Source organism: Camelus bactrianus, chromosome 4 (genome assembly GCF_048773025.1).
Source record: "Camelus bactrianus isolate YW-2024 breed Bactrian camel chromosome 4, ASM4877302v1, whole genome shotgun sequence".
NCBI lineage: Eukaryota > Metazoa > Chordata > Mammalia > Artiodactyla > Camelidae > Camelus > Camelus bactrianus.
The window spans coordinates 49,057,929-49,068,906 of NC_133542.1; the positions used below are offsets into that span (position 1 = coordinate 49,057,929).

At 42.4% G+C, this 10,978-nt stretch overlaps 1 protein-coding gene across 2 annotated transcripts in view; it reads left to right on the plus strand.

Moving 5' to 3' along the window:
• The window catches only part of GALNT12 (polypeptide N-acetylgalactosaminyltransferase 12), a 34,546-nt gene extending 24,700 nt beyond the window's left edge, over positions 1–9,846 (plus strand). For both annotated transcript variants that reach the window (XM_074361890.1, XM_074361889.1), the window contains 4 exons: positions 914–1,045; positions 4,735–4,848; positions 7,247–7,393; positions 9,407–9,846. In XM_074361890.1, coding sequence (XP_074217991.1) covers positions 914–1,045; positions 4,735–4,848; positions 7,247–7,393; positions 9,407–9,547 — 534 coding nt within the window. In that variant the 3' untranslated portion in view covers positions 9,548–9,846. The remainder of the gene's footprint in view (positions 1–913; positions 1,046–4,734; positions 4,849–7,246; positions 7,394–9,406) is intronic.
• The last annotated feature ends 1,132 nt before the right edge of the window (positions 9,847–10,978 follow it).

The window sequence follows — 10,978 nt, forward strand, 5'->3', positions numbered from 1 at the left end:
TGCCATTAGAGGGGCACTGCCTGCACCTTTTGTCCCAACCCAAGGGCCAAGTGTCGAGATGGATATTTGGTTGAAGATGAGGGCACATGACCCTCATCAAAGAATGAACTTCTGGGAAATAAGCAGAAATCTGAAATTTTATTCAAACATTTTTCCTTATCATTTCCATTTTGTCAAATATTTAACTTGTCAAATGTTAATAGTTTAACATCCTTGTGCAGGGACAGTCATATCTCTGCACTCAGCACTTCTCTTGTGGCTGCATGTTTGCTGTGCTAAATAGAAACTTGCTTTATTTGGGTATTCGAACGATCTTAATCATTGGTTTGTCCATAAAACTAAACTTCCACAAGTATTTATTATCGCTGCATTTTGCTCTTACCATCAGAAGTATGTATTTAGACTGCAATAGACCAAGCACATGAGAAGGTTTGCATCCATGATTTCCTCTAGAATACCAACCTGTGTTTGACAGTGCGTGTTCAGGTGTCCGTGGTAAATCAGAACGTCATGGCATACGTGTGCTACTGATGTGCTAATGATCTGTGATCGCATGCTCATTGGTGATGCCCGGGACGAGGGATGCTAGTGCAGCCCCAGGACTTGGCTCCCTGATTCCATTGGTAGGTGCTTTGTGTCCCTCCCTCGTGCACCTGGCTGCTCCTCCCTGTACCGGAGCACCTGGGAGTGTCGTTTGTGCAACAGTCTCTCCTGCTAGGGTGCAACAGCCTCTCCTGCTAGGGTGCAACAGCTATGTCTGAGGCTGTTTCTTGTTCTCTGTGCCCTGTGCAAGGTCCTGCATGCAACAGGTGCTCCATAAAAGCTTATAGAGTGAGTGAGCATCAGTGGAGAGAAAGGATTTGATAGGAAGCACTGTGACCTGCTGAAGCTCACTGTTTTGTCGTTTTCTTAGGAACCCTTTGGGGACGTGACAGAGAGGAAGCAGCTCCGTGCAAAGCTCCAGTGTAAGGACTTCAAATGGTTCTTGGAGACCGTGTATCCAGAACTGCATGTGCCTGAGGACAGGCCTGGCTTCTTTGGGATGGTGAGCGAGGCGGGCCCCTGCTCTTGGCTTCCCCGTCTGATTGACGAACCCTGGCCAAGAAAGGCGCCCTTCATGGGGACTGCTGGCCTCTCCTACATGCTTTCCCCCCTCTTTATCCACTGTCCTTCCTTCTCCCCTTGAGTATCTTGGCCTTAGATCCAGAATCTCAGCACTGAAAGCACCTCAAAATTGGCAAGTGCAGCCTCCTGAAATATTTTACAGATGGAAACTGAGGCTCACTTGATGTTTCCATGTCCTATTTTTCACTTGTTCCTTATCCAATTACTTCAAGCATCAATGGCTGGACCAGTTACCAGTTGCCAAGTCAGGGGTCCACAAGAGCCATAGTGGGGAGGGAGAGTCATTTCTGTTATTTCAAAAAACCTAAAAGAAATGTTTCTGGGATGAGGTCAATGAAAATGTCCAATGCCTTTGGCTTTTGCTTGGAACTCCACCAACCTAGGGAGGCCTCCTCTGCTGTGTTGTATTCATCAGAAGAGCTGGTGTTCCATTCTGGAAGTCTTGATAAATACAAAGCACAGTATTAACATGCTAATTTCAGTTTTCTTTACAAAAACAAAACAGAGAAACGCAGAGAGAGTGGTGTAGTGAACTCCGTCCCCAAGATTCTAGAATTAGCAGGATTTTGCCTCTCTTGATTTCCCTCTCCTCTGCCCCACCCTCCCACAGTTTCTTTTTTCCAGCAAACCCCAAGCATCACGTCATTTCACTCCTCTTCACCCAGCGTGCATCTCTGCATGGACATTCTTACAAAACCACAGGCCATTATCACACCTAATCAAATGAACAGTAATTTCTTGGTGTCATTTAATATCCAGCCAATTGGATTCCCCCAATTTCTCAAATTTCTCTTGTATTTGGCTAGTTCCAATTGGAATCCAAACAAGGTCTACACGTTATATTTGGTTATCATGTCTTTTCTCCTAAGTCTCTCTCTCTCTCTCTCTTTTTTTTTTTTTTTGAAATATAGTCTCTTGATTCAAGGCAATCTTCTTCCCTGCCCCCACCCCCTTTGTTAATGCCTTTAACTTGTTGAAAAACAGCATCAGTTGCACTGTAGAGTGGCTCACCCTTGGAACTGTCTAATTGTTTCCTTGTGGCATCTTTTAAATCATGCCTCTTTCCCCTATATTTCTTTAAAATAAAAATGAGGTCTAAAGTTTTGATTGGAGTTGGAATTAAGCTTTTTGGCAAGAACACTTCACAAGTGTGATTTGTACTCACATTGCGTGGTTGCGGGAGTATATAACCTCTGGTCATCCTGCCTCGAGTGATGAGATTGATCAGTGGGTGCGTGGGGCATCACCTGGACCACCTATTAGCAGGTGCCACTTCAGTCTTCCAGCTAATGTTTTAAGTAGCCATTATAATCATTATCTAGATCCGTTATTTCAAGTGGCGTTGCCAAACAGTGGTTTTTCTAGTTCTTTCTTTTCTTCTGCATTTATTAGCTGGGATTCTTCTACAAAGGAGAACATTCCCTTGTTAACTAGAACAGTTTGGTATCCATGAAATTTAGAGTTCATTCAGAAGCGACATAACAGATTCTTAAGTCTTTCTCTTTATTTGACTATTTGCCGAGCAGGAGTTGGTACTTTAGTTTCCTCCAGTTTTATGCAATGGGTTGTATTTGTGTCTGTTGGCTCATTTGCTTTTTGGCTTTTTCTTTTGAGTATCATTGTAGATCACTGGGTTTTTACACGGCCAATTTAGTCTTTCAATTTGTCCTGTCTTTGACAAGTAGGAATCTATTTAGGCTTCTGTGATCTTGACGCCATGGTAACAGCTTTTTGATTGCTTCCTTGACTCTGGCCACACTTATCTTGCACATTTGCTGCCGTTCCTCTCAGAAGCCTTGATCGTTTTAGTGAGGGTTAGTATTCAGAGTTCTCACTCTGGATGCTAGTGCTGGTCTTTGTCTCAGAAACTATAATGCCAGCTACATGTGTAATTTAAAAATTTTAGTAGCCATATTGAAAAAAGAAACAGGTGAAGCTGATATTATATTTTATTTAGCCTAACATATCCCAAATATGATCACTCCAACATGCAAGTTGATATAAAAATTAATTTACTGAGATTTTATACATTCTTTTCTTCATACTAAGTCTTGAAATCTCAGTTTGGACTGGTCACATTTCAGGTGCCCAGTAGCCACATGTGGCCAGTGAGTACCATGTGGGCTGGCACAGCTCTACACTTTCTCAGTGGGCAGAGAAGGGAATACATATTATTGAGAAGTAAATCATGAGCTCTTATTGATACTTCAAATTCAAATGTAATTTTATAGGATTTTTTTCTTCTTTGATATTATATTTTTTCTTGTGCTGAAAATCTTGGTTTCTAAAAATACTAACCTAATTACTTTATTTTAAAACATATTTTAAATAGTTTCCAAATAATAATACAGTATTACCACTGACAGTCTGATACTGAATGAATTTTGACTTCTTGCAGCTCTATTTATTTATAGACTGTGTTTCACTAGGGACGTGTACTCAAATATACTCTGCTCTAAAGTCATTCAAAATTATTCTTTTCTCTATGTTTATCATCAACTTAATATAGTTATCTTGATTAATCTCAGTTTTAATCTTTAGGGAGTTCTCCCTTTTTTCTTTTTTTTCTTTTTTTTTTTTAATATTTTTGCATTTTCTTTGGTAGACAAAATCTTTTGAAAATAGGGAGCTCATTTGAGGTCAAGGTCCTTTGGTGATCAAGAGTGGGTACCACTTGGCTTAATGACATTTGAGTCCTTCTAAATCTAAGATGCTCTAATTATTCACATCTCCTGTTCCCAGGTTCATTCTCAAAGCAAAGGGACCTCAAGAACACAGAGGTCTGCGTTTTATGAGCTAGTGGATTGTGGATCCCTTCTTTCTATATGGCTGAGTCTTATCCTCAGAACCAGGCTAGTCAAAGGTAGACAAGGGCCAGGGCAGGAGTAGGGTTCTGGAGAAGCTATCGAGGGTTCTTTAACCTCTTCAGAAAGGGATTTGGAAGATGCTCTAGTCTTTTTTCTGGAGGCTCCTGGAAGGGAGGAAGAAGCATGGAACCTCCCATGGTTTTTTGCTCTTAGACTGATTAAGGGGATTTAGATCCAAAAGTATCTTAGAGATGACATTAGGTTAGGCAATGTTGAGTGATGGAGAGAGCACTGGACTTGGATTCTGAGGTCCTGGATTCAAGACTCAAGTATCTCCACTCATCTGTGTGCAGATCATTGGCTCTGTATTACACTGTTCCTGTAATTTACAATGGTGGCCTTCTGATTTGAGATATGCCTAGTCCTGCAACTGGGGTGTCCTTTGCAGGTGCATAATAGCAGGAGCTCCTTGATACGTGTGCAACGTGACAACCCAGCTATGTTTGGACTAGTGCAGCAATATGGCTGCACTAATTAGACATGAAGCAGTGTGAGGTCTCAGGCCATGAAGAGTTAATCTCTCTGCTCTTCAGGTTTCTCATCTTAAAATGAGGGTTGTGATTCCTGCCTAAGGTATAGAATGGGAAAACACTTTAAAAATCAGAAATAGAAGGGGCTCTTAGCACCGAGTCCAGCTCTTTACGCAGGCACTCCTCTCACTCCGTTTACCCGCCTCACCGCCTTGGGTGGAATCTGTTGTGTATAAACGTGGACCAAAATGCCACCTTTGTGTTTTGTTTAGCTCCAGAACAAAGGACTGAAAGATTACTGCTTTGATTATAACCCTCCCAATGAACACCAGATCACAGGACACCAGGTCATTCTGTACCACTGTCATGGGATGGGTCAGAACCAGGTGGGTGCTGCTGCTTTAACAACTTGTTCTCAGGCTGCGGGAACATGGACAGCGGGAGGCTCTGTGCTCAAGGAATCAGTGATGTGGGCCTCTAAAGAGGGAGATGAGGAGAAAAATCTATGCGTTTTAAAAATATTTAATATGTGATTTTTTATTATAGAGGTAATATATACTCATCACAAAACATTTGGGAAATATAAAAAGTGGAACAAGTAGTGAGTGACAGGACCCAGAGCAACCACCATTATAATTAAGACATATTTACTTCTCGCAGGGTAATGGTCCTAGAATAAAGATTAAAGAGGACAATCAAATGCAGAACATCAGTGAATCCTGGTCTGGGGAATCTACACATGCACAACTCTAAAGCACGTTTGGGGGCAATTTGGAAATTTGGACATGGACTGTATATTAGATAATATTGTTATTTTGCTGTTAAATTTCTTGAATGTCATTATACTCTTGTGGTTACATAAGAGAATGTGGTCTTAAATGCTGCACGGTACAGTATTTAGAGATGCTGTGCTTCCTGCAACTTTCTATAATTGTTCCTAGGGGGGAAAATTATATATGTACACACACATACATATGTAATAAAAGATAAAACAGTGACATATATACACATACACCTGCTTTATCTCTCACTCAGTGTGTGTATGTATGTAATTATATGAACATACGTATACATATATATACACAGAGAGAATGGGGAGAGAGAGGTGCATATATGTTTATATACTCTTTTATTTACATATACACGCATTTATCTACTTACACAGAATGAGAGAAAGAAAATATGGCAAATGTCAAAAAAAAAGATATATTTACTTCCCATCTTTTTTGTGCCTGACCTGGGGATTATGTATTTTAAATAGTTGTTATAATATCTATATGTTTTATATTCCATTATTTCCATCACTTATACTTTTCTAGTGTTGTTAGACATCCTCTGAGAATATCATTCCTAATGGCCTCTTGATATTCCTTTGTGTGGCTGTATTAATTACTGCAGAGTAACTGACTCTCTGCCTCCCTGTTTTTGTGATTATAAATAACCCTGTCACTAACATCTTGGCTCAGAAAAAAAAAAAAGAAGAAGCATCAGATGTGCATTTCAGCTGACTTAATTAATACTTCAGTGGAATTACAGGATTTGATGTGTCATGCCACACTGCAAAGTGGTTTTTAGGGCAGTTGCCTCAATTGGGCCCCAGGGCGGTCTGTCTGGGTTAAGTGTTGAACTTCAGGCTGGGCAGGGGAGTAAGACCTGGAAGATCTGAGGACCAGAATAGGACCCCTGTCCAGGGAAGCAGGGGCCAGTGGAGGATGCAGGAGAGAGCAAAGCATTAGTTCTGGACCTTCAAAGCCTTACCGTCCTAAGAGGTGTCAGACACTGGAGACGAGGGTTGGGGATTCAAGTTTTCCTCCAAACTGGAGTCACCCCAGTTCCATCTGAATATTACACCCCATTATGGTCAACAGTAAACTTTCATAATTCGGACCCCTACAATGTTAAAATTTTCGGGTTCTTCAGCCCCTTTTAGAACAGTGCTCCTGAGAGGTGCCCCCACTGGTACTATCAGCATCACCTGAGAGCTTAGAAGTCCAGGTTCTCAGACCCACCCGATCCCTTGTGAACCCATCTCTTGTCTTGACCCACTTTCAGGGAGATCGTTTGAGAAGCACTGCTCCATGTGCCTTCAGAACAGCCACCTGTGCCAGAATCTCAGGAAGCAAGGGGGTAGGGTAGGGTGGATGGTGGCTGCATGTCTTGTTAGAAGTGTAAAAGTGCGGCTTCCTGGGCGCCATCTCAGACAAAAGGAATCCTCCTCCTCTCTCTGGGAGCGGGGCCCAGAATCAGCATTTTCCTAGACACACTATGGTGGGGAAAACATTGCTCTGAAAAACAAGCCCCCCCATTAGCAGTCCTGTTGCTTGCTGTGCACAGCACCTTACAGTCTCCCAGGCATGGTTGCATCTATGATATTTGGAGAGGAGGAAGAGGAAGGGACTGAAGAAAGGGAGAGGAAGTAGCTGGCCAAGGTCACAGAGAGCCTTCAAGTGCTGGTGCTGGGACCAGTCCATCTTCTTTCCCACCCTTCTGCCCCAGCCCAGGGTTAGGCACAGAGGGTGCGGGGTGACCCAGGCACCAGCCCCGCCCTCACCATCTAGCAAACGAGGAGGGCATGAGAAAGGGCGCCTCCATTCGCACTTGCTAAGCACCCCGCCAGAGGTGCACTGGGTGCTGCAGGGACACACGTGGTGTTGGTGGGTGAGGGGAGAGGGCTGGACTCCAGCACCCAGGCCCTGCTGACCCAGATTCTTACCCCTCTTTCTAAAGATTTCCCTCTTTGCACATCAGAGGGTAACTGGTGTATATTGGCTGCTCCATTTCTAGTTTTTCGAGTACACGTCCCAGAATGAAATACGCTATAACACCCACCAGCCAGAGGGCTGTGTGAGTGTGGAAGCAGGATCGGATGTCCTCATCATGCATCTCTGTGAGGAGGCCACCCCAGAGGATCAGAAGTTCATCCTGCAGGAGGTAATCAGGCGACCTCACGCCTTTCTTGCTGTTGGTCCTGGTCCCTCAGGCTGCAGAGGGGAGTGTGGAAGTAAAGCGAGTCCCTAGCAAGTCTCAGGGATGCAGCCTCTAGCAGAGACCAGGAACTTCACAGTGAACCCGAGGGGTGGCAGTCCTATTGAGGTCCTGTGGCATCCAGCACCAATTTCTGTCTTTCCTCACTGTCCACTCCCTTTCAGCCTCCCTGTCCCCCTCACACTTTGAGCTGCAGCTGGCTGGAATGGGAAGAGGAGCTGTCCCCAAAGCATTTGGAGATCACATGGGGTTCAAACAAGGGAAACAGATAGCCACGTGTAAGGACATGAGGTTAGATCCAAGTATGAGCCACTCCCGTTGCCTCATCCTCATTTTTCCCTAGCTCTGAAGTGGGAACAATAATCTCAACCTTGTCTACCTCTAGTGAGGAGTACAACTATGGCCAGAAATAGTCTTTGGAAGGTGTAAAGCTCTACAGAGATTAGTTTTTACTGGTGGTACAGCAACCAGGAAAATACCTCTCTGATGGAGTTGGCGCTCCGTCGGAAGAGTCACTGTTGATTTGGAACTGGGTGTTATTTCAGGCCCAAAAGGCACTAACCCCACCACATTTGCCATCAGCCCATGATGCAACTCATACATCAGTCATAGCCTGTGACTCACTAAAAAGCGCTTGAGGGAATAAATCCAAAGAAAATAACTCAAAAGAAAGAATTAGTTCACTTTTAGCGCCATGGGAGGCTTTCATTCCCAGTCTGGCCCCAGGGATGGAAAGATTCATCATACTACTTAGAAATGGATTCTTTCTAAGTATGATTAGAAGTTGGAATATGTTTTCTTGTAGAAAATGTTATGATTAGCAATGAAATTTGCAGGTTACCTGGAAAAGTCAGACATCATAGTACTGCCTATTTGATATAAAAAATAGTAGGGAAAAATGCTTCTGTGAACCCCAAAAGTTTGTGATCCTTTGTAACGCCCTTCTCTACCCTTCTTTCTTCCAACTTGAAGCTGTTGTAAGCCATCAGGGAATAGTAATACAAGACAGGAGTCATGAAATTGGTTTGAAACGTCATTAAAATCTTATCTTAAAAATCTTAAATTTCAGTGACCATTTAAGGAAGTTTCTTTAGAAGCGTGGGAGGTGGGGTGCTTTATTTATTTACTTTCACATTATTCTACAGGCAATTTGTGAGCACTTTTAAAGGCTTTCCAGGTTAATGTTACTGAGATTCTTCTGCATCTGATTTTATTTCCAAGAGCTCTTTCCCTGGAACAGGGATGCCACTTGCTTTGCCTTTTTGCTGCTCAGCCATGGTGAAGTGCCCTGAGGGCGTACAGCTTACAACAGAGAGAGGTGGAGGGAAAGAATAAACTCCAGAACTTGGGGAGAGACATGCTGAATTAACTCAGCAGCAGTTGGTGAAAAGAAGAGACAGGGGAGGTGTTAGAGATGGTCATTGTCCTTTGGGGTTTGGGGATTGGCACGGTCTGCAGAACTTGCTTCCTCTCTGGTTACCTTGTCCTCACCCAGCTGGTCTGTGGCTTAACTGGGACTAAAGCCAAATTTGCTGATTCTCCATTTAAATACATGGGAGAAAGAGACCCTCAGGAAGGAATTAGTCGACCTAAGGGAAGTGGAAGAGATTAATACAGGATCTTTGGTCCTGATTTTCCTCAAGGAAAGGATGTCAGTTGAGGGTGAGATATAAGATCTGACAGATCCCAAGAACAGCCAGCAGGTGGCACCATCGGTCCTGACGGTGGAGTCGAGGACCCCAGTGAAGAGCTCCCGCAGAGGCAGGCGTGGCAAGTCTGTGCATGCCTGGCCCTCTCTCTGCACAGACAGTCCTGGGTTGCTTTTGTCCCTGAAGGCGCTGACTGCTCAATAAATATTTCTGAAAGGATAAAAATCACCCTGAGCACTTAAGGAAAACATCCTTTCTGAGGAATTGCTTGTAATTCTCTTGAATGTTGAGTGTCTATTATCTTTTGTAGGATGGTTCATTATTTCACGTACAGTCGAAGAAATGTGTTCAGGCCGAGAGGAAGGAGTTGAGCGACAATTTTGTACCACTCTTACGAGACTGCACCAACTCGGAACATCAGAAATGGTTCTTCAAAGAACGCATGGTATGAAGTGTCACTGTACCACGGAGCCTGTCAGAGGAGATGGGGGCCCCCAGGACTCTGTGTTTAACAGAGACTTAGTACAGTGGCAGACCCACTAAAAACTTGGCTGCTCTTTCTTTGATCAGAAAATGATTCTGTGATTTGTGAAGATGATGTTAGATTTAGTAAAAATGTGAATAAGCTTTGTAGTGATTTTGAAAACTTTAAAATTGTTGCCAAATGCCCTGTTTTCAGAGGGTAGTCATAAAATGTTAACTCTTGGTATTCAGAGAATTAAAACCTTTAACTATTTTTCTATCAAGATATATAGTCTACTGTCATTTCTTTTTTGTTCCCCCTAGCAACAAGGTAAATATTTTATTTTGGTATTTGCAGGGATTCCTGTTTGCCTGGGTGGAAATTAGACTCATGTAATGTACTTTGCATAAACTGGTAATACCTCAAGTATTGGGTTAGAGTTTTCTCAGTGTAGACAGGTGGACACTGGGAACATTATATTGATTTCTTTAGACTATTGAGATAGCCTAGGTTTATTAAATAAAGAATGCTATTTAGTTTTGTGTTGCTGCCATGGTCAAAATTACAGTTAAAGTTTATGTTAACTGAAGAGAACTAACCAAAGCTGAAATTTCAAGAGAACAATTTGATGTACTGGGCTATTACAAAGTTCCACTACACAGGGTAGACTTCTGACAGTGCCTAGCTGTGGTCTGGCTGGCTACTTTTAGTAATTACCACAGTGACTTTAAAACATGTTTATATCACTTTAAATTTTGATCACATGTTAGTGTCAGGAAGAAATTTAATTTTTTCTGTGAAATTCAGTTTTCAAATGTGTTCATTAATAATATTTGCTCATTTAAATTCATGTTAGATTTTGTGCTGCAGCAGCTGCTACAGTTTCTCTCAGTAACTCTGATGTGAGAACTAGCTCAGATCTGCTTCTGAGATCTGGTCAACCTGATAAAGTCACTATGAGTGATTAAAAAAACCCAGCAAGAACATTGCAGATCTTTGTGTTTGCAAATTAGTCAGATGTGAGAGATGAAGACACACATGCATTTGATTAAAAAGCATCAACTTTTGTCTCAGGCTTTTTTACACATTCTCCTCTGAGGGATCTAGTTGAACAATCACCCAGGAACAAATCCAGATGACCTGGCTTGGATCAATCTGATGCATCTTAACCACTCTGAACTTCAGTTTCTTAATCTGTGAAATGAGAACAATGAAACCAGGCTCTTGAGGTAGTTGTGAGGATTATATAACATAGAGCAGGTGAGGGCTTAGCTTAGTCCTTGGCATACAGTAATGGGGTCCATTAAGTTTCTGTTTTCATACATGCACTTTATAAAATGTGAAGCACAATAAATTTCAGTAGGTGTTTACTCAAGAATAAATATTAAATAATTTAGTCATTTTATCTTTGCAGGATTA